Raw genomic sequence first — 24,315 nt, 5'->3', positions numbered from 1 at the left:
TACTTTCGTTGGAATCTCAACTGTAGATAACATTTGATAATTTCTGAAAAAGTTGTTTCTGCTCATTCACAGGCAGAGCTGTACAGAGTCCAGAAATCATATGATAAAGCAGAGCCCTTGTATATAGATTCTATTAGTATACTTGAGGAAGCATTTGGTCCAGATGATGTGCGGTAGGTTTCTATGCAAGTAATATGCTCTTTTGGGCCGTCTGTCTATTCTTTAGCTGTGATGTCTCACCTTCTAGGCTTGTTTAACTATGATATATTTTGATGCTATTGGATATCTTCTGTGAGCTGGCAATGACTTTTTGAAGAATAAGTGTTTCCATACCTTGATGAGAATCATGTCATGTGGAGCTTCAAAGGGAGTTATTGTTAGGAAATAAAGTTCCTACTTATACAAATTCTAGCACTATGAATTGGTGAAATAAGAAAATACAAAGTAGTATAATACCAATTACACCAACAAACCAAGCACCAATGAGTTTAGAAAGTAAAATTACAGAAAATCAAACTAAACTACAAGTATGAAGAATTACACTTGCCTCACTCCAAGCCAAAGAAACGACCAAGAACACGAGAATACCATGGACCACGTGAGTCTTCAATACTTGATACTCGTCTAAGACGTGTAAACACTTTCCTAAAGCGATAATTTCCCCACAATGGTGCTTGGGTTGAAGTAGAAATTCGCTTTGAGATACAATAGACGATCACTACAATCTTAGCACTAAGATGTGTAGAAAGATGATCAAATTCTTGATAATTAACTTAATTGATGGAGTTTTCTATAAGAGATTGCAAGTTTCTTAGAGAAAATTTGCGAAGAAGAGAGAAAACTTGGAGAGAAAAACCAGAGAGGATAAAAATAATGAACTGCTCTCATTCTTTTAATTTCGCAATTAAAAGGAAAACGAAACCGCTACTACTAGGAGGAGCGGCGCTCCTCAAGGTGGAGCTGGCGCTCCTCACACAAGTTGCGAAATTCTACAAGAAGGCAGTGAGGGGCGCGGTTTAGGCGCGACCAGACGCGCGGCCGTGCCAACCTCAACCTTCCAAATTGCCTATTTCCAGAGAGGTACGCGGTTTAGGCGCGCTCTCTGCGCGGCCGCGCAAGCGCCTGCCTTGCGCGACCGCTCTTCATAGTTCGCGAGCGTGCAACCATGAACACTCTAAATATCCAACAGTTATTAACAACACATGCATAGCTTTGGGATTGTTGCGCTGTTGAGATTTTATACAATTCTTATTATCAACAAAAATATTCTTTTCCTCGTCATTCTTCCATCCTTTGGCATTTATTGTACTCATAATTGATTTCTTTTTAAAATTTTGGGATAAAGTACATATTGTAACTTGTTACAAATCAAATTGTGATGGTGAGTTGCATGATTACGTGTTGTAATTTTCTCCCTTGCCATTAACCTTAGCTATACTGTTTGAGCCGGTTCTTATAAATTATTATATACTAGGCCGGTTCATTTTACTTTTGGTTTGCTTATAATTTTCTTGTCGTACTCTAAATTGGTAAATCAAAAATATTTCTTGGCTCCTAAGAAGTTAGGAACCATCCATCTGGACTTTCTCCATTATATTGGGGTAGATCCAGCTTGTGTATGTACCAATTACATCTGACTCCTCTTCTTAAGTCCTAAGATACTCTGCTATCCAATGAGTCATTGCCTGTAACTGCCATGGCGGATTTTCCTGGAGCTTCAATGATTCACCCCACCCCCATAGTAGCAGCACATGCGTTGGAATTAAAATCAATTTGAGTGTTCATACATACCTTAGGAGGTTCCATTACCGGAACTTCTTCATCATATTAAACATCATCTTTTGGTTCTCCCATGATCAACTGATTAGACCGGCAAACTTCTCATTCATCGCAAGTAAGCTGTCATTAATCTCCTCATCGAGATGCTTAGCTGCAACCATCATACCTGCCGTGATCTGGTCCGCCACCACTTACCTCATGCTCTTCGGTGCTCCATAAATAACTACTTTGACCTTCACAGTGATGGAGTCATTAGTGGAGTTTAAGAACAGTTTGAATTCCTCCACCTGATTGTAGACCTTTGTTGCCGGTGCCATGGACTATCACTTTGATTAGAGATGGCAATCGGGTTGTCTAGACTCTAGATTGGGTCAAATTGGGTCATTTTTGTGTAAGACTCGTTTCAGTTAACTCCAGGTTCAATTCAGGACAAGTTGGGTCATTTTCGGTTCTATTGCCAATATGCTTTTTTTGATAGTATAATCATGATTAGATACATAAATTATCAAGTCATTTTGGGTTAGGTTGGGTCGGTGTGGATTGAGTCAAAATCAGGTCAAGTGATTTTGGGTACTGTTCGGGTTTTGGGTCAGGTAATTAAGTATGGGTCATTGTTGCAAGGTCTACTTTTGATACATCTTGCTAAGAACTTTGGTGAGATTCCACACAAGTATATAAAAACAGAACAATGTATAATGACTTGAGGAATAATACGGGGGAAAAACTAATCTATTACTTATACTAATTGATGAGAGTAATCAAAAGCAATTACAAGTTACCATGCTCCAAGTGGTGGAACTCCACTCATGAGTTACAGGATTCCCCTCCACCCCCCTCCTCTTTATTTCTTTTATTTTTATACAACTCCTTCCGTCTTTTTAATCTTTACATTGGAATCTTTTTGTGAGAGAAAAATGGTCAAAGTGTAAACATTAAAGAATATGGAGGGAGTAGCTGCTAACAGCATTTTCTCTGCTGCTCCATAGATATCTTTGAAATTCCCTTCTTATGAATCTGGGGAAGGATTGATAGTTTATTGTATTTGATTTTGATTTGATTAAATCATTCAATAGAGCTCCAGATCTCAGCTTAAGTGGCTGGATACTTTCACTAAGGGAAAGCTAATGAGATAAACTTTTTCAATAATATTCTTCATGCTCCTTATCTCCTTAATGCTCTCAATTTATAACATTCCTCCTCTAGCTTACTCACTTGTATTCCTCCTCAAGATAATAGTGAAATTGCACTACTTATATTGCCCCCCTTCATTAAACCAGCATTATAAATGAATGTGAGAATTCCAGTAGATTATTCCTGAATAGAGAACTAATTTGGTTTGATTCACATAATTGAAGCTGTGTGAATGAAACCCTATAAAAATATGAATAAATAAATATCAGCTGTTCGTATTTTTTGACCTGGAAAAACCATATGATTGTGTGTCTGTGTAGAGGTCTGTGGATCCAATAAGGAACTTATTGCATGTGTTTGGTAGCAAAATCCTAGATACCTATGTACCTATAGCAAAAATTATAGGATATTCTTCACATGTGGTGGTTATCAGTAGGGTATCTGCTTGATAGGAAATCTCGTGAGATACCTATTTATTCCTTTCCATATAATATAGGATAAACTTACATGTCTCATGGGAAGTTATCTTCTATAAAATTGAAGTTCCATTTTATTATCACATTGCTAAGTACCTAGTTATCCCATGTGATTTTCTTTGCTATATTTTGATTATTTTTTCTAAAAAGGATGCCTTACTTTCAAAACACAGGTTTGTTAGGTTGAGAAAGAAGTTGGGAACCTAGATGGTATTGTAGTAACTCTGAGTGTGCTTTTTTATTTACACTGTTTATTGCAAGTGTATTTCATCTGGCAGTTTCCATTTAATCTAGGTTGCAAAGTAAATGCTTAACTGCCAGTGCTTAGATGGGCCGTGGTTGAGCTATCTGCATGCATTTAGATATCACTTTATGCCGTGTCTATCTTTATGTGTCAATTTGTTTTATGTTACATTTACAACACGATCTTCCTAGCAAAGTTACCTGTATTGCCTCTACTCTGACTATGTTACTGCTGCAATTATTCATGACTTTGTATATCTGAACTTTCCGTCAATACATTGTTGCTGAATCACAGTGTTGGTGCTGCCCTCCATAACCTCGGTCAATTCTATATTGTTCAGCGAAAATTCGAAGAAGCTCGAGTTTGTTACGAGGTAGGTACAAGGATTGATACAATTTTCTATTTCTTATATCTTGTTAGTTCTATGGTAGTGATAAAGTTGATGTGTGAGATCTCATTTTTAATAGTCACATATTAATCGTGTCAACTTCATTTATCTTTTTCCTTCTAATTTGATTGCTTGTGACAATTGGCATACCGTGGGTCTCTACCAAATATAAGTCTTGATAATAGTTGACATGCTTTTTTATATATCTAAATGTCTGAAAATTATATGAACATTTCAGACGCTGAGAAAAACCTATTAGCAAATTTTATCGCCTTCTTTAAGCAAATCTTAATATTGCGACTACAGTGAGGACTTCTAATATATGTCTGATATCTGTTTTACATTGTTTCATGTTGTCTATCTGGGACTGAGATTTGTGGTTTGGAACAGCGGTCATTAAAGGTTAGTGTTTCTGTCAAATCGCTATTTAATGTGTTCTTTGGAGATTAATGCTTAATTCTCGAAATTGGAAACTAAAAAGATTATTGTTTTGGTTGGATCAATGTTGATCTGCATTCTTCCATTGTTTTTTCTATGTACTTTTTGGCCCTAATATTACTTATTTATTGTTAAAATGCTTTAGATCAAAGGGCGTGTCTTGGGACATGGTCATGCTGATTACGCAGAGACAATGTTTCACCTTGGAACGGTGGGTTATCAAGCATTATATAGCACGTTCAGTGTATCTGAGTGGTTTCACTTATAATCATCATTGCTTTAATATGGCTTTGGACCGCTCTTGGTGATTTGGATTTTTCTGTTGTTCTGTGATGTCGTGGCTCAAACGATGTAATTTTCAGGTGCTTTATCTTCAAGGAAATGCCAAGGATGCGGAGGCCCTTATTAAGGATTCTATTCGGATATTAGAGGTGCTTCTTTGAATTGTGTGACAATGTACTGTATGTGATCAGTGTGTTTATCCTAATGATGTCTGGTACTTTATTGCTTCTTAGGAAGGTGGTCAAGGGGAATCATTCTCTTGCATACGGAAGCTACGATATCTAGCAAAGGTTTATAACGTTCTCCTTTACCTTGTATTAATTTCATGTTTGGATGCTATTTGCTATAAATAACTTCTGCTGTAAATTTGCTGGTTGCTTTATTTGTATCAATGCTACCTTAACCTGGCTACTACATTGGGCTATGATACCTTTTTTTTTTTTTTTTTTTTTTTTGTAGCTAAGTGAGTATGCTTATAATTACTATAGCAAAAAATGCTGCTACACTTGGGTACATGTACAAAGGAAGAGCATTATACTGTTTCTAAAGACCTGAATCCAACCTATGAATAAAAGAAACTCCTTTTTTTATCTTGAAGAAAGCTATTTTCCCCCTGAAGATGATGAGTTACGATAACTTTGTATGGATTAAAGGAAATGGAGGGAAAGGAAGGGAAGGGAAATGGAGGAATGGATCATCTTTCATTTGGATAACAAATGAGGAAGGGAGGGAATTGGAGGGGGAGAAATGGAGTTATTAAATTGTAAGAAATTGATCTCTCCAACAATGGAGAGATTTGGAAGGAAAGCTCATCATTTTTCCCTTCCCTTCCCTTCCTTTCCCACCCCTTCCCCTCCCTCCCCTTCTTTTCCATCCCCTTCTTCTACCCAAACAAATGGTAAGTAGAGCTGTCAATTTGGATATTCGGGTCGAATTTGAATCGGGTCAATGTAGGTCGGGTTAATTCGGGTTGATAGCATTACCTATGCAGGTCGGGTTAGGGTCGGCATGTTCGGGTTAGATCACATTGGATCATGCATCTTATCGGGAATGGGTCGGGTTCAGGTTGGGTCAATAATAGGTTGGGTTGAATTTGAGTCGAGTTAGCAACAAATCGGGTGAAATTAGAGTTTTGGGTCAATCTCGGTAAAGGTTGAGTTCGGTTCAGGTCAATAATTTATGAGTCATCTTTGAGTCGGGTCATGTTCGAGTTCAAGTTTCAAATACTCGGGTTATTAGTAGAAAAAAATATGCTTGCTGACTGAATTAGCTAACAAAATAAAAAGAGTAACAAAAGGATTTTTTTGGAAAATCGTATAATGTTGCCATTGGAGCATGGTTCGAAAATGCAGCCGCACCATTACGATTCGGGCGATTCGTAACGGATTTCATTTTTACCGAACCGGGTGTTAGCGTTTTGGTGCGGATCTTTGAAATACAGCGCATTTTCGGACCGAATCATCCGATATACTCATGAATCGCTTGTGATAACGCGCGAATCAGGGCTTTTTTCTGAAATATTGCGAGATTCTTAAGTAGTTTTCCGGCGAGCTTTCGAGTTCTCCATTAAAGTCGATTGTTTTGCAGCATAAAGATATTTTTATTGAAAAAATAACATGTGGTTGGGACTTGGGAGGGGTTTGCATGATAGCTGGAAAGGTCACCCTTTTATTTTTCTTTGAAATTTGACCTGACCCCACTAGCTGATTACTAAGTAACAGGTGGCTCCCCCATATCTTCTTCTTTTCTTTTTTATTTTTCCCACGTGAACCCCCCCCACCCTTTTTCCCCTTTTCAATTACTACCAGTTTACTACACACAATAGGGGGTTTAATTTTTGAAATGTACTCCAGGGGGTTTAATTTTAAAATGTACTCCACTAACAATATAAGTAGTATTTATAAGAATATAAAATTTCCAAATATTATGAGAAAAATCATAATACTTTTATTCATAATAAACATATAAAAAATTGTGTGAAAACCGCGACGCGATACGCGACTAACGCATCGATTCCGTTACCGAATTACGCGACCGTTTCCGCGATCACAACCGAAACCGCATTTTCGAACCATGCATTGGAGTGTAGCTTTCCTAATATACTAAAATTCAGAGATCAACCCATGGCTATAATTCACCACTTCTCGGCTGCTCGCCTTTCCTAGACTCCCACTCTCTATTCTCACTGCCACTTTCTATCTTCAACAAGGAGTGAGTAATCGGTCCAAATAAATTTCACGTTCGAATTCTACTCTTAAATTTTGGATCTAAACATTAAATCTTCTTAAAAGATTAGGGTCAGGTCAATAACAAGTCGAGTTGAATTCGAGCGGGTTAGTAACATGGGTTGAATTCTGGTCGAGTTAGTAACAGGATGGGTGAAATTCGACAGGTCAGGTCAATAATTTATGAGTTATATTCAGTTCGGGGTCATCTCCAAGATGGTTCATGTTCGGGTTCGGGTCTCAAATTTTCGGGTTAACTCGAGTCTAGGGTAGGCTTCAGGTCGGGTCATATCGGGTTTGGGTCACCATTTTTCTTGGTTCAAACAGGTTGGTTCATAATCGGGTTCGGGTAAATTTTGTGGGTCGGATTAGCTTTTGACAGCTTTAATTGTAACTATAGATAAGAACTCTGAAAAAAATTTAGCCAATCATCTGCTCTTACTGGCAGCAAATTAACGAGGCCAATTTACTCAAATATGCAAATTAGTATTAGATTAACTCAGCTGCAACCATACATGATTCTTTAAGCGTAGCAGCTTGAGTATTCAAATCTGAAGATAGTGTTTCTTAGATATGCAACCTGATTATATATTCTGCGCATACCTAGGGCTAGAACTGTCAATTTGGTTGCTCAGGTCAAGTACTTGGTTAAATTGGGTCAATGTACCCTTCAAGTTGGGTCAGGTTTGGCTCGGGTCATGTATCATTGTATTTGGTTAATTCATAATTTTTAGATTCAAAATTTCTACGTTTTGTAATTTTGTTAATCCTACTAAGCCAATAAGGCCGAACATGAATTTAACCATACTGTTATTGACCTAACATGAATTTACTTTCAGATTTTTCAGCTTAGGCCTTTTATTTGCTCTTTAATGAAAGAACCTTTGCTAATGTGAAATGCACACTATATGATAACTGCAGCCATGGTGCAAAAACAAGGTAGCAGCCTTTTGTTTGGGCTGCATCATGAATGATTTTTAATTTGACCAAGCCGAAATTGTCATGTCAACAAGAAGTGTTTTAGAAACACGCTATCTCGTCCAAATCAAATGTTCCATGCCGAATCACCCCACATTGAAAGTTACATCCTGTGCTTCACTCAAAAGTTACTTCCCTTTCAGAGAGATTTACCGAAAGATTCCCCCTTGCCTTCCCAATATCGCCTCTAATCCTCTATTATTTTACTCTAACTATTTCAATAGTATACGACTACTTTAAAACTCTAAAAATACTTTGAAACCAAATTATCACCGTGACAATCATCACATGGTACACGATCAATGCATCATTTCTGTTCCTGCAATTCCCGTGGCCACAATTAAAACCATAATTCCAGACCATGACCACAACACAGAAGTCATGAATCTTTCCGATAAAATGCTTACCTTATTGTTGGTTATATAACTTATATTGACAGCATTATCAGAAGATAATTGACAATTGTTATTCTCAGTTTAGTCACTTAGTGTTGCTTCTGACATGATCTGCCAGCCTCTTCATGAATATGCTTTGCTAGCACAGCTATTTGCTAAGGCTCTGCTAGTCAAAAGTGGTTTAATAAGTCTACTTCAAAAAGCTACATTTGTTAGCTTTTGTGAACTACTGCCTCTAGTCCTCTACAATTCTACATCTTACAGAGTTAAGCTATTCTTAATGACAAAAACATGAAAATAAACACTTTTTTTTTTTTTTTTTTTTTTTAACCTTCAGTAAAGTTTCTATTGGGTCCAAACTCCACATGCTAGTTGAAAAGCTGTTGATGAACTGGAGTTAGGAATGTAGATTCTTAAGGGCTTGAACATTTGATATAGTTTTTGAGAGCACAGTGGTCCATGAAGTGCTGAATTATTATGATTATAGAACTGTCAATTATGTGTTGTATTTTCAATGTTAGCTTACTATGTGCCCTAGGCATTTGAATATATGTGATTAGGACTACTTCAGCCTACCTGGCGGTGAAAACATTCTTCTAAATAAGTCTTGGTGTTAATACAAGCTAACAAATTAATTTGGTAATCTGTTTGGCATAGAAGAATGTCATTTTAAAAGCTTGTGTCACATGAAGCTTGACTTACGAGAGAGTGCTAATCTTTAGATTTATTTTTCTTGATTTAATACTCTCATAATCTGACAAATTGATGTGGTAATTTGTTTATGACCTCAAGTTTCATCTGAAAGCCATTTGCCCTCATAGTAGCCCAAATTAAATTCTTGTTGCATGGAGTACATGACAAGTATCATAATTCTTCCTATGCATAATCTTGAAACCTCAATTGGTTCGTTCTTTCCCCTTGAATGATTGAACTCGTTCGGGAATTCAAAAATAAAAAAACATATGTACTAATCTCAAAAGGATGTTAGTGTCTAAATAATAACATAATTGCTCTTCTTTCCTCTTTGATAAGCTTAGGCATAATCAACACTTGAGTAGCAACATGAGTAGGTAAAGGATGCGATTGCCCTCTTTTGTCCCCCACCTTCACTAAATAAACTTTGGTAATACCGTTGAACAACACTCCTCTATTATATTGCCATGGACAACCTAATATAGAACAGGTAGTCATAGGTAGAATGTCACACCACAATATATTGGAATATAAACCCAAAGAGAAGTTTACCAAAGCTTGCTTCTTGACTTGTAGTCCATGTTCATTGTGTAGCCAATTGAGCTTGTAGGAGTAGGGTGGTCTGTAGTAGAAGTTTACCTAAGCTTGTTCTTTGACTTGGAGTTCACCTCCATCGTGTAACTAATTGGACCTCTAAGAAGTACAGATCGTTCTTATCGGGGAGCTTCATATCACCCATCTTGCTTATAGTAGAAGATAATTTTTCCCTTTGCTTTTGCAATAGGAGGAACAAAATCAACATGCAAAGCTCCCCTTAAGTCCTTAAGATACCATTCTTGACCTTCGGAATTGTCAAAATCATACTTTTCCTTCTTATTCAGCAAACATGTGCTCTTTTTCTCTTCTTGGTCTAGGCATACAGTCAACATTCTATATTCTTTTTTAGTCACCTTGTTGCCACAAACTCTAGAAATGTCTCCCATGCCTTGACACTTGAAATATACTTTTCCGGATTTACAACAATCAACTTTCCTTTTCCTACATGGCTACATCCTCTTTGTGAAAACCATTGGGAATAGCCTTAAGATTATTCACCCTTGAATTATTCCCATTGAAAAATGGCTTTTTCCTTTGAAATAAGAATTGTTTTTTTATCTTTTCCCTCTCAAACTTCTCAAAATTTTCAGCTAAACTCAAGACATCATTGAAGAACACATACTTTGATGTTTCTACTTGTGTGCAATAGAAGGTGTGAATCCCTTCATGCATTTTCCTTGAAATCACAAAGCATGCACTATTTCTCAAACTCTCTAGTGTATTAAGAAACACTAAGATTTTTTGGTTCAAGGTCATTCAATTTCAAGACCTGATCTTGGATGTATACTTGTGGTAGGAATCATTTCTTAATTGCCTCTTCAACTCACTCCAAGTATCAATTCGAGTCTCATCTTCCCTCATTCTCTAGGCACGCAGATCTCAAACCATATAGAAGCATATCTCCTATGCAACTTTATAGGCAAAACCAATCGAGTACCTAAATAAAGAAACAAAGATAGTTATAAAAAGAGGTCATGATTTGCATCAATTTTCCTTTTGGTTCTGATTGTGCTTTAACTTTTTGAGGACCAATTTATCCTCTTCACACCCTTTTAGAGGAAAGAAAAAATAAAATTCTCAACGGTTTATGACAAGTATTTTGTCTCTTTGATTCATATTCTTTGTGCAATTTTCTATAATTAAGAATATAAGTTGATATGAAGCACAAGAGTTTAATTACCTACAGTTTCCAACTCTATTTATCTGTTGTTTATCTGCAATTACCTGATGCTCTTGTTGTTTTATTTTTCTGTTTATATAAGGAAACTATTACAAAAGTAAAATTATGGTTTATGCTATCTCCTTCTAAATTATTGAGCAACTTCAAACCAGTTTGGTGTCAGGTAGTGATTAATCTCAATTTACCTTATCTGCAGATTTATATAAAGTCAAAAAAATCAACTGGGGGAGGCTGAGAACATTCAAAGAAAGATTTTGCACATCATGGAGTTGACCAAGGTACAGTTCATTTCTGTCCAGTTTGATTTCTTAGATTATTTTTTTTGGTTCAATATGTGTTGTTTCTTGCTTTTCATCTTTTGTTTTATTGTTTAAAGAACGGCTTCAATGCTGCAAAAGAAGAGCTAGTTACAGAAACAAATGTTCTTCCCCCTTTTTCACCTTATACCCTTGTTTTTAACCCCTAATGTGTCATAATACTAGAGTAGCCTTGCATATTGCAATTTTTTCCTTGAGCTATGTTGTCAATTATGGATTCTGAAAAACAAACCTAATCTCACTTTTTTTCTTAAAAGGGGCAGGGAACATCTAGGGTAATGGACAATTAGACACCCAGGGGAGGAAGCGGGAGTGGGGTGGTTGTGGGCTCACAATCTCTGGGAAGATGTCTTCTGCAAGTTTGCAACCCCTCTTCCATTTCGTGTTAATAGTTAATTATTTTTTCGCTTCAATAATACTCCCTCTCTTCTTTTTTGGTCTTCCTATTTTCTGTAGCATTCGAACCAAGGGAAAGAGAAAGTTACTGGAAAGTGGGTCCCTTTTTGGGTTAGAAAGTGAAAGTTGGTAAGTGACATGGGGTTAAGGAGGGTAAAAGAGATTTCTTTTCCCTAATAAAGAATCAAGAAAAAGCAGAAAGTTCAATGAAGAATACCCCTTAACCAAAAGTGGGAAATTTTTAAAAAAAAAAAAATTACTGGAAGTATACTAAATTAAGTAATGCAAACCTGAGCGAAATTCAATTTGAATGTCACCATGGTCCATGGTTATCATCCATTGTTGTATGTGAAGTGTGATTTAAAAGACAATAATAATGACATGATCAACGAAGTGCTAGAAATTGTTTGTGGTGCGATTTAATACTAGTGTTAAGATCAACATTGTTTAATTCTCTGTAATTTTATAAATTATACTTCGTATTATGATTTCAAAAGGATATTCGGAAGGAGCTTTAATTTTTATATAGTTACTAAGTTTTTATTTTTTAGTTTTTGTTTTAATTTTTGTTTTTGTTTTCCCCCCTCTTACTATCACCTAATTTAAAATGACAACGATATTTATTTATTTATTTTATTTTATGTAAATTTAAATGCAGGTTCAAAGATATTAGGAGTAGTATTAGTTTAATCTTCCATTCATCCTTCCTTCAAAATTACATGAAGTACTTATTCTGTGTGGAATCATTGAGTTTTGAATTGATGCTCTGCATAGTTTGTTTTATGTCAATGGTAGCTCCTTTTTTGCAAAAAAATCTTAGGCGTGTTTGTATAACAATTTAGGGTTTTGGGGTATCATTTTCTTGATTCGTTGGGGCAAGTTAAAAGAGTTGTATTTGTGTCATGATTATAATATGCAATAGTGTAACAATATTTTATATGCATCACTTTATTATCACTAGATTTTCTTATATTGGGGATAAATGCGTGTCTTAGGAATGAATCAATAACTATATACTAAAAAACACACCAGCAATGACACGTGTCATCTTCTAGTATTCTTTTTAACATAATTATGATGATTATTACTTTAGGAAAAATGACATCTATCCACGATTTTGTTATCAAGTATTCTTAGAAATATTCTATATAAATTTTATTCTTCCTATTTTGCAAACATATTTCATCCTTATACAATCAACTAAATATTCTTTCATAACTTTTCATAGACATTATACTTAATTATTAGGTAATACGAACATATGCTAATTAAAAAATTATGAATTTAACGAATATACGAAGTTACGAGTATATGATTATAAATCTCTATTATATATAGGTGAAAGGAGGAGGGAAAAGTGAAAACTTTGAAAAGTTGGTGTCTAAATTTTGAATTTCTTATAATTTACTCCCCTACTTTATTAAGGTCAAAATAAAAAAAAATTTACAAAATGATTAGAAGTGCAAGATTATCATAAAGTTTTTTATTTTCAAATAAAGTATATAATGATTATGTATACACCAAAATAATAATAATTTTCAAATAAAATCCCACATACAGATTACTTTTAAAAATAATCAAGTATTTAAATATGATGTTACTCCATACAACTAAAATGATGTAAAAGTGCATGGTTAATAATTATGTTACTTAAAAAATAAATCAAGTATACCAACTAAAATTTACTCCATACAAGATAATTTCTCACCTAAAAGGTACGGTGAAAGTGATGATTACCATGCATATTCTATTTAACATATAACTGGAAGTTTCGTAATTGTATTAGAAATTTAGAAGACTGTCATTAATGTATATAGGTGGCTAGCCATATGGTGTTACCACATTTGTTTATAATAGTAATCTTTATTCATTGTTATGAGTAAACTCATTTATTCATAAGAGTAACCCAATTTGTTTATAAGAGTAACCTAAATCCACTATACAAGTAATATCAATTAAGTAAAAAAACGTAACCTCGTTTCTTCATTCAAGAACCCTGTTAGTTTATTTTGATTAATAAATTATAATTAATATATTATAATTCCACTTTTGAATGAGAGTAATCTCATTTTCCTATTGAAGTAATTACATTCGTTAAGATATCCCATTGAAGTAACCTTATCCACATATAAGAGTTTGTGCAGATCTTATATACTTCCTCCGGTTTTTTTTAACTATTACACCACTTTTTTTTTAAGGAAGTTTCACAAATATTGCACTATATCCATTTAAGGAAACAAAATATCTCTGTTCACATTGCAAACACCCCATATACCCTTACTTTTAACACTTGATTCTTTAGTTTATGCCTACAACACATGGTTAGTTTTGTACTTCTAGTGTTCTACCCCTCTCTCTCTTCCTTTTTTCCACTGCCAAAAAAATTGTGCCTAACCTATATGGTGTGATAATAAAAGAACGGAGAAAGTATCTTGAATTCTTGATATTATAAATTAAGTTTTGTTTTCAAATTGTATGAGATTAGTTGCACTAATTTATTGTCAATTAATAAACATTATATTTATATCAATCTAAATCAAGTTAAATTATAATCCAGGCATTCTAAATTAGATAATTGCTCAATAAGGAGTGATCAACGAATCACTTTTGCTGGAATTGCAGATGGTTTGTGGCTATCGCAGCCTGTCACAGTTGCACCATCGCGGTAAGCTCAAAGTCTTTTACGATGTGATGCTGTGGCTGAGATTATTACCCTACTATATAATTGACTTGGTGTGACAAAAATCAGCAAGGGTTCCAGTGAGAAGCTAGATTAGTAGATTAGGCTTTTTTTTTTGTATTTTAGTTTTCGTAATTCAAGCTATCAGTGAGAATTACTATGCGGATATTATGCATATAAGACTTAAAATTGTGTCCTAAAGTTTCTAAGCATTATTTTTCATTCATGTCATTTTTTTTTTTTTTTATATACTCCATCAGAAATTTATAGTCAAATTTAATCTTTGAAAAATGTCTAGTGTTTAACTTCAGGAACAATACGGTAGTGACTTAATAAGACATTCTAGCTTTAGATAGGTAGATTAATCTGTATCGTAAGATTGGTACTCTTTAGGCTTTTTATAATCTTACTGAGACAGTCAAACTAAGATTCCAGTTGCACTACATTATGTTTTATCTCAATGTTAGACTGATCATTAGGTACTTGCTTCTTAGAGATAACTTGATTTGCTAACACTTCCTGACTTGGGGTGGTCACCAAAGAGATACACATCCACTTTTGTAAGATAGTACAAATACAAGATTAGTGGACCCTTCTATCAAGGACAAACAGTATTTTGATACCCATTCTCAACAAATAATGGAACAGTATATTCCCACTTACCCACGAAGGCTTCAATCAGCCAAATACTAAGAATCCGAGATCATATCCTCATAATACATCTCCAGCAAACTGATCATTAGATTCCTGCTGTTTAGAGGTGATCATTTTAAGGATCACTACCTTGGGGTGCTTATAAATGGATTTGTGAGTTCTGTATAAACCATAGACTTCTATTTTAAATGTAAACATAATTGTAAATGTCTGCTGGTTTCTGGCTTTTTGGTTACCTAAACTTTAATGATTATTTGCTACGAAAAAATCATCAGTAACTTGATCAGTGATATTTCTGCATTAATAAGCCTCCCATATAAGTGAGATTCCAAACAATTGGAAGCTGCTTCAAATGTATAATTACATGTCATTACAGTCTTTAAAGTCCTTGCTTTTCATCTTTAACAGTGTACTCCTTGTTTTACCCATCTCATTGATCAAGGGTTTAGATTTCTTTCCTCTGTCTGCCTCCTTGTCCCAGTGATAAAAGCAGAGTTACTCTGATTTTGTTATAGTTGCATGCTTTGATTGATTCATGCTGACTGGATGATATGATATTCTACACAAAACTTGTATGTCATTTTGCTTATTTTGGATTTTAAAATTTACATTCAATTGCTTCAATTGACTATTTAAGTTGTGTACTGAACAGGGCTGGGATTCTCTAGACACTGTAAATGCTGCCGAAAGTCTGTCCATGACTTTGCAATCACTGGGAAAAGTAAGGGATGCAAGGGAACTACTAGAAAGGTGAATTTGTTGTGATTACTAGAATTTACTTTTTACTTCAATAATCTTCAGCTTAAAGTAAACACAATATGTTTTTATACATAGGTGTCTTGATGTTCGGAAGACGTTACTTCCTCAAGATCACATTCAGGTCTATGTTTCAATCTTCATTCTTTTAGACATTGCAATTCTTAATAAATTTCAATCTGTATTCTTAAGAATATTGCATTATTTACCATTATCTTTTCTCCTGTTGGTCTCATTTGACGAGTTGTGGATTTTTGCTTTTCACTTGGCTTGTTTGACATGATGCCAAGGTGTATTAAATATACACTATCATTCTTTGGACAGATTGGAGCCAACTTGCTGGGCCTTGCAAATTTGGCTTTGCTGAATTTCAAAAATAACAAATTTGCAACATCAGAAGCAAATTTGGAGCTTGATAGAGCAAAAGATCTTTTGACAAATTCTGTCAGGTTTGTGGCTTCTGATTTATCCACAAATATCGTTTATAAATTTCCACTTCCAAATAAGGTGGAACTACATATTCTCATTAGTCTTATACTAGATTAATTTCTGTACAGTAGAACTACCTGTCTTCCTCTTACGTAATTCTCTTTTCTCTTATATTTGTAATTCAAATCTCTCTTCCTGACAGGATAGCTCAGCTAATTTTGGATGGATCTAAAGCCAAGAGAAACACACAAAATTATGGACAACAATATGGAAAAAATGAACATCCTGCGTTAATCATACTGGTTAGTATCTGGTTTTGCAAACAGGGTATTCTTTCTTTTTTCACATCTGATTACCTAGTACATAGGATAGTGGATTAGTACTGCACCATGATATGAGGTAGTGACAGACGCAAACCATTTGCATTTTCCTTAGGAGTGGTTCAAGACTTTAATTTTTTTCTACAGTGTTTTAAGCACATTTTCTTCCAACAATGTTTGAATTCAATATGCTAGAAAATACGTAGCTGTGTAGATCTACCACTTCACATGTTGGTGACAAAATGCTCTTTGTATTTGTGATGTGTTAGCCTGACCAAAATTTTATGCCTGTCAACATATATGGTTTGTTGATTTGCATGCTTGTCATTGTCAATTATATATGGTCAATCACCCTCGGAGCAATTGGCTTGCAAGTAGACCTTTCAAAACGTTCAGTCATTTCAGGTTGGGCAGTTTTGGGTTCGGTTCATTTTCAGTAATGGGTCGAGGATTTATAATCTGGCGCAGAATGTTTGGTTATGGGCCAGTGAGGTTTATTTTTGGTTGGGTAGTTTGGGTTCAGGTCATTTTCGATAATGGGTCAAGAACTCATGTTCATAACGCAGAATGTTTGTTTATGGGTCAATCGGTTAAATCAAGGACATTAATTATTTCCAATTATGGCAGATTTATTGGTGGTTATTTTGATGTTTTTTTTTTTTTTTTTTTTTTTTTTTTTTTTATATATAAATGATTGCATAATCTAATACAAATGCTAATTAGTATTTAATTTAATTAAATTTTTTAAAAACGATTTTATAAAATTTGTCGAAATACGAGTAAATGATAATGATGTTGATTCAAAACCTAACATAATACCTCTTCTCAATTTACATAAAGTCACAATAGAACTATACAACTTTTTTTTTTGCCTCAAGTTGTTAATGTTACAACTTACAAGGTGTTTTGGTGGGATTTCAAAAACTTTTTATACTCCCTCTTTTTTTCCCCCCCTTATCTTCCAACTTTCTGTTTTGATATTTTTAATTTATTTTTTTATTTTTATTCATCCTATTTTTGCTTATTCCTTTTATTGTCATGATAATTTACACTCTTATCACTCCTTATACCACCAAACGTCCACTTTAAACTATTTAATAATATCAATGCTCTTAAACCACTTTCTATCTCTTACCAAAAAGTGATAGAAGGGACCCACTTTTCACTTATTACTTAATTTTTATATTAACAATATGTCAGCAGTTAGAAAAAGAATTAAAAAAAAGGAGGTAGTAGTAAAATTTGGTCACTAAAACAATCTGCTCGGTTTCGATTCCAGTCAGATTTGACCACTTATTTTCTGTTTTTCCAAGATTGAAAATTTTGGGTTCTTATCTTGTGTTCAACAGGGCAAGTGAAGTGCCTATGATAGCTGACTCATTACAAAGGGATTTATAATTAGTAGGGCCCAAATTTATGGAGAGCGTTAATGAACTACCTTTTTCTTTTTTCTTAAAATAAGTTCATAACTTGTCTTGACCTACTTTCTTTGCTAATTACTACAACTGTCTTAGGAAATGTTGTTACCGCTGCTTATTCATATCTTCTAATCATCTTAATGTCTCTTGAAATTTGAAATTGCCCTTTATATAGTTTTTGTTAATAATTTTTTAAAATATATTTTATGTCAATAACAAAATTTCTTATAATTTTTTTCCTTTCTACAAATAACTCTTTAACCTCCATTTCTCAATTAGGCTGCATGAGATTGTGTACTATGGGTTCATAACAGATATCGGAAAGTGTCAATTCCAAATTAGAGGACATGGGTACGACCAACATACTAATCACATAATATATGTAGAAGAAGAGAACATTTGAAAACTAATTCTACAAGTCACTTATGTATATGGTATCAAAACACCGTTCTACTATATTTTTAAATATGAAAATATAAGTGTAATAAAAAAATGACGTATTTGTAAGTCAATGGACTTAATCTTATATTCATTTTACAAACTGAATTTGCAAAACTTCCTACATAATCTCTCTCTCCTATATCATTGTAACAACAAGCAATTAAGCGCATCGAATTAACAATTACACTAAAAACTGTTTTGATTTATATCCAATATTGAATCTCTTGAGTCTTCTCCTTACTCCTCTCAATTTGCAAATTCAACTACACTACCTTGCAGCGTCTGTTCTCCTCCATTTCTCAAGCCCTAAACATCAGCAATGGAAACACTCACATCATCAACCCTCATATTCTCTCTCATTCACTTTAATTTTCCCAAAAAAAGGTTGGAAAGATGAGGGGACACGGGCTGTGTCATAGTAGGACACGGTTCGCGTTAAAGTGTATAAAATTACCAAGTACAATTGTTTGGATTGTTCGAGATGTATCGTCACGTGTCCAAAAGGTACCCTTGTCCGATTTCACGTCAACACGTACAAATAAGTTGGGTGGTGTTTGTGTTCGGGCTTCCTAGCTTCTCAATTGATTTACCAAAATTAAACTTTTAATCTTTCTTCAACATTAATTATTTATTTATTTTATTTTTCAAAATTATGTTCATCAACTCCGCCAGTTGGTTTTCTGCTGCCAGTCCCAAGCCTGGATAAAGGAGGAGGGTTATGGTAGGCCAGTAACTGTTGGTGTAAAAATTTGTCACATCGCTTGACATGAGCCACACTGATTGAGAGTAGTACTAGGATGGGTGACCTCCTGGGAAGTCCTTGTGTTGGTTCATGTAGCCGACCCACTTATGGGATTAAGACGTTCAAGCAAAAGAAGGAGAAGATTATCTGACCACATTAATATGTCTGTTTTTAGCACTTTATTTTCCCTATTTGTTTGTAGATTCAATGTATGCTATTTTGATTGACGTAATAATCCAAATGATTTTGCATAATTTTAAGAGTTGAGTAGACTTCTAATCTCACTGCCCTGTTGCAATCCCACTATGTTAGTATTGTTATGGGATGTCATAGATTTGAATTGTAGAAAGAGAAGAGTATCATTAGTTAAATAGTCTTGTTTATTATTAGTATTGTGCCTTTGATAACAATATGAATAAATCTTGTTAAATCTCTAGCGCTTCACATGATATATAAATAACTTTTCATCATTATAGAGGGGGGGGGGAATAGTAATGTTGTTTTTTAGGCATCACACTGGTATTTGCATTTTTATGACAATTGCACCTCTTATCTTATTGAAGCCCCAAAAATAGTATTTTTATATCTATTCTTTGCCTTTTGTGTTAGCAAGCAATCCTGTCAGCCGGCAAAAAAAAAATAGGCCCAATTTTCTCAATAATTCACTTGCCTATTTTCTTATTTCACCTTCATTCTCTTAAGAGGGTTATCAATGTGTTACAAAAATAGGAAGAATCAACGCCTAATTTATAATGCATATGGTATAAAGTTTTATCTTTTGTGTTGATTGTGAGCTACACAATGCCAGAGTCGTATATATATATTTTTTAGCTCTTTTATTTTTTATTTTGAAAGAAACTTGCATTATAATCATGAAACGTAAAATGTTGACACCTTGACTCCACTTGCAGTTACAGTCACTAAAAGCTCTTGCACAAGTTGAGGTGGCTAAGCAAGAAGAACAAAAAACAGGGGTTAGTATATTGCTAGCCTTTAAGTAGACTTCTCTCCATGTTTTGTCTGCTTTAAGATTTGCATTTTTGAACATGCAATCATTTCTTCTAAAATCTCATACTTTGTTCGTTCATTATTAGTTGACATGTTTCTTTTGTCTTGTTATCCAATACAAAACTCAAGCGTTATCCTTGACTGTTAATAAGTGAATTTTATATAAAACATATTTTAATAATGCTGAGACGAATCTAAAAAGATCCTGCATTACAATGTTTTTTTATAAATAAAAAAAATCTTAGAAGTTAGTCAAAGTAGAGTTGTAAATAGTGATAAAAGTCAAAACGTGTCAACTAGAAAAGAACATTGGAAGTATTAACTATTTGATCATCTTTGTTCTCCTAGTGAAGAATATCAGTGCCACTATGTGTTTAAGAGATTATTGTATTATCTGGTTTCCTTATAGGGAAATGCCTTTACTTTTTAAGCAATTGCTAGCGGAAAATCTAGGCTTTAAATATATGCACAGATCATATATGTTTATACAAGTTTGAATTCGTGGCGTGAATCAATTATGGCTTGTTTGCCATTTCCTACTTTTTTTGAGGCTTACCTACCTTAAAGCAGATATATTACTGCATCGCTCAACCTGGAATCAGAGTTGACAAAACCCTGGAACACTACTTGCTTCTCCATCAATTTCCTAATAGAAATGCTTCCAGAGTTGCAGGTCTTAAAACTAGGGTGATTTGGGTTTGTGGAATATATACTTTTTCCATACTTGGAAGCTAAAAAGATTTTTGTCTATTGGTAAGTGTTATTTATTAGGTTCTTGAACTGATTCTATTTTACATAAGCCAACTTTTGGAGATAAAGTTTATCTATAGATTTTTTTCCTCATTGTAATTTTCACATCACACTTGTATGATTCCTAATCGTCGCCTAGACCACCATAATGCTGTAAGCTGTATGCAGACTTTTAATTTAATCTCTCTTGGAATCTTGGTGAGTAGAATATATATTTTTTTTAAAAGGTAAGAAGAAGGGGAATCACCTAAGATGGGGGGTGGGGGTAATTCTCTCATATGAGTCTGAGTAGTACGTATGGGGGTTAGATGTACTCTGATCAAGTAATCTATAGAATAGGTTGGCTTGTCATTCTAACTAGCATCATGTCCTTATTCCTCTGTTATCTTACGTAAGTAGCCTATGGACGCCGAAGGATCAATTATGAAGATATTAATTGTACATCCATGATCCAATATAGGAGAAAATATGAAATGAAGTATTCTCACTATTCCATAAACATGAAGTTTATGACAATGCACCTGAAAGTGATGGTTGCGTCGTACTCTTAAATCACCTATTATGTGTTGAGCTGCCTAAATATGCTTTAGGTCCTTTTCTGTTTTCTCAGGTGGTAATCTTATGTATATTTGGATATTCTAACTTTTTATTTAACAACTGTGAACCTTTGGCTTACACATATAGGATCCCATGCTGTTTATTTGAAAGTTGATTTTGAATTTGATAGGATTTTTGAAATGTTTTCCTGTGGCTGTGGAGAATTTCCATTATTATTATGATGATCTCATTTAGAAATCAGAAATTTCTATTTTAGATTCTATCTTTGGTTCCCTTCAATCCTTAGCAAGCAGTCTGTAAATTGATGAGTGATTTAAGTTAGTACAATTTGAAGGTATGGTTTTGGCATATGACTACTTGGCCAAAACCCTGAGCCTCATGCAAATTTGAGGTTGGATGGATTTCCTAGACACAAAATAAAACCTTGATTCATTTATGCCTCTTTTGGAGTTTAGTACTGTTTTATCCTGTTTATGAAGACCGGTTTAAAATTATCATGGAGCTTGTTGACTCAGTGCTAGATTGCTGAAGATGATCCATGATTGAATAATGATACACCTATGTGGGATAAGTCTTCGTTTGCTAGGTAGCATATTTAGCTTATAAATTCCCAAAGGCATAAAACAGATATATTTGATTCTTCTGTGAGCTGAGGAGCCACATGATTTTTGAGTCTTCTCTGTCTCAAATTCTATGCAAATTTCCCCCAGATAGAAGCCACATTGGGTTTCTGGTTATGTTGCATACAACCTTGACCATGTCGTTTCTTGGATAATAACTATTGGAGTCTGGAATTTATAAACCAGTTTCTGGATGTACTAAACATGATTGGCTATGTGGTAAAGCTAAGTATCTAATTTGATCTTGGAACAGGAAGCTTTGCCTTTCTTGGAGGCTGAAAAGCCGCTTCGCCATTGCATACGTGCTTTTAAACAGGTACATTTTTGCTCATAACTTGCAACAGATAGGTGTGTTTATTCTCCGTTAGGGAATAGGCTCTAAATATTCTACTATCTGGTTAGTGTTCGTGTAAGCTTCATATCTTCACATTTCTTGGTAGTCGGTTCTGTTGTTGTTGTTTTTTTTTTATTTTTTTTTATTTTTTATTTATTTTTAGTATTATCATTTCTTTTTTAAAATTTGGTTGATTATTGCATCATGGGGCCGGGGGAGTGCACAATATTTAGGAGAGTGGTTGAAAGGTAGTGGAGGGACCGTAAAATCCATATAGTTTTAATTTACCCACCGAAGTGGGTGAAATTAGTGGGTAAAGGCATTTAGGAAATGTAAGTAAGGGCATACTTGGATTGATGTGTGAAAAGGATCTGTAAAATAGGTAAGGTGCAATTGATATGCTACGTATGCAAGAAAGCAATTTTCAAACAAGGCAAATGGTGTAACAATTAAAAGAAATGAAGTATTGAATTTCCAAGAAAGGTTAAAATCTTTCTCTACATGGAGAAAATAAATTTTAAGATGAATCACACGAGGAATAGTAGTTCTTGGGGGAAATATGAATTGAAATACTATCATGTAAAGAAATTCTGATTAGAGGCCCTTTCCATCCAAGTGGCCGATTATTAATTTGTCAACTCCTTGTATCAGTTCATCTTTGCAAGTCTTAGTGACAAATTTGGTGTTCTTGCGATTAATAATTGTCCCCTTGCAATCATAGCATTTACATATTAGATGGATGAAGGTAATTTTTATGATTTGCCAATCCCTTTCTCATATATTTCATTTGCTTCTTTGGAAGTTCATCTCTGGCTTTCGGTGCCATCCAATTTTTAATCTTCAATGCTAAGGTTACTTTGTTCCTGGAAGTCTGGAACCATATTTTGTAGACTGATATGTCAGACCTTCCAATTTATATTGATCTGGTGATTTCATCGTCACTCTAATGTCTGTCTTGCCAATAACGAAGCTATTTAAAATTTGATTTATTGTGTGTATTTTGTGAATATATATAACTTTTTCCCATCACATAAATTGCTCTTATCAATTTAAGTGAGTTGTTTGTCTTGCAGAGGGGATGACAAAGTAAATTTGGTAGCACTTATTTATTATCAACAAACATGCTATACCTAGTTCAGTTTTTGCATCAGATTCTTATTAATCATGTGATATCTGAAATCGACTTATTAATCTTTCATTACTCTGTAGTATGGAGCTGTAGCTTCAACCTCTACACCCATTGCAGTGAAGGAAGAGTATGCTTCTTGCTTGAAGAATCTATTGAGCTTGATCATTGATACTCCTAGCGATACAGAGCATTCCCGTAAAGCTGAGGTACAAAAACTGAAAGATGAAATCATGTGTATTGAAGAAGAAATTTCATTGCACAACAACAAACACAAGCTTTAAGTTTACAGAAATCGTACTTGTTGAAATGTAAAAGTTTAAATTTATCTCTGTATCAAATAGATGAATAAATTGTTCATTTCTTCTTGGTTGGAAGGGGTGTATAAATATTAAGCTAAACCGGTATCCTAATTTAAAATATACATTCTACTCCCAAAAGTTCAATTCGCTTTGTATGAACTATGGAGGTTCCTTGGTGAGAATTAGTTGTTAAAAAGACCTCAATTCAAAATCTTAAATTGTTTTACTTTAAACTCAAAAACGCTAAAAATTGCCCAATGAGAATACCACTTTTAATTCGTTGATGGACCATTCAAGGATGATATAATATATGGTACAATCATAGACATTAAAAAGTATTTAATTTTTTTGATAAAAAATATTACTCGCTCCGTTTCATAATATTAGTTCCATATACTATTTTGGGCGTTTTAAAAGGTCTACCCATATTGAATATGTTTCATTTTTAACTTAATTTTTTTGGAATTAATTGGTTGTGGATTGATGACATGGCTCTAAGTAAGGAAATCTAAACTTTGAATTATTCATCATGACTTATGTTTTCCCTTAAAAATCAAAAAACGTAAATAAGGTAAACTAATTATGAATTATTTTGTACTTTAATGTTAGATTTCAAATATTCTTCTTTTCTTATTTTATGTGATTAATTTCATATGGG

The 24,315-nt window shown here is 34.1% G+C and overlaps 1 protein-coding gene across 1 annotated transcript in view; it reads left to right on the top strand.

Moving 5' to 3' along the window:
* Window positions 1–23,868, top strand: part of LOC110720256 (nephrocystin-3) — a 28,414-nt gene extending 4,546 nt beyond the window's left edge. The window contains exons 5-19 of the mRNA XM_021899258.1: window positions 73–173; window positions 3,925–4,003; window positions 4,409–4,420; window positions 4,602–4,667; window positions 4,819–4,887; window positions 4,972–5,028; window positions 10,363–10,370; window positions 11,015–11,084; window positions 15,506–15,603; window positions 15,688–15,733; window positions 15,934–16,058; window positions 16,241–16,340; window positions 19,871–19,933; window positions 22,149–22,211; window positions 23,439–23,868. Coding sequence (XP_021754950.1) covers window positions 73–173; window positions 3,925–4,003; window positions 4,409–4,420; window positions 4,602–4,667; window positions 4,819–4,887; window positions 4,972–5,028; window positions 10,363–10,370; window positions 11,015–11,084; window positions 15,506–15,603; window positions 15,688–15,733; window positions 15,934–16,058; window positions 16,241–16,340; window positions 19,871–19,933; window positions 22,149–22,211; window positions 23,439–23,639 — 1,158 coding nt within the window. The 3' untranslated portion in view covers window positions 23,640–23,868. The remainder of the gene's footprint in view (window positions 1–72; window positions 174–3,924; window positions 4,004–4,408; window positions 4,421–4,601; window positions 4,668–4,818; window positions 4,888–4,971; window positions 5,029–10,362; window positions 10,371–11,014; window positions 11,085–15,505; window positions 15,604–15,687; window positions 15,734–15,933; window positions 16,059–16,240; window positions 16,341–19,870; window positions 19,934–22,148; window positions 22,212–23,438) is intronic.
* The last annotated feature ends 447 nt before the right edge of the window (window positions 23,869–24,315 follow it).

Source organism: Chenopodium quinoa, unplaced genomic scaffold (genome assembly GCF_001683475.1).
Source record: "Chenopodium quinoa cultivar QQ74 unplaced genomic scaffold, ASM168347v1, whole genome shotgun sequence".
NCBI lineage: Eukaryota > Viridiplantae > Streptophyta > Magnoliopsida > Caryophyllales > Amaranthaceae > Chenopodium > Chenopodium quinoa.
Note: the sequence above shows the minus strand (reverse complement) of the source record. Positions and strands in the feature narration are given on the sequence as shown.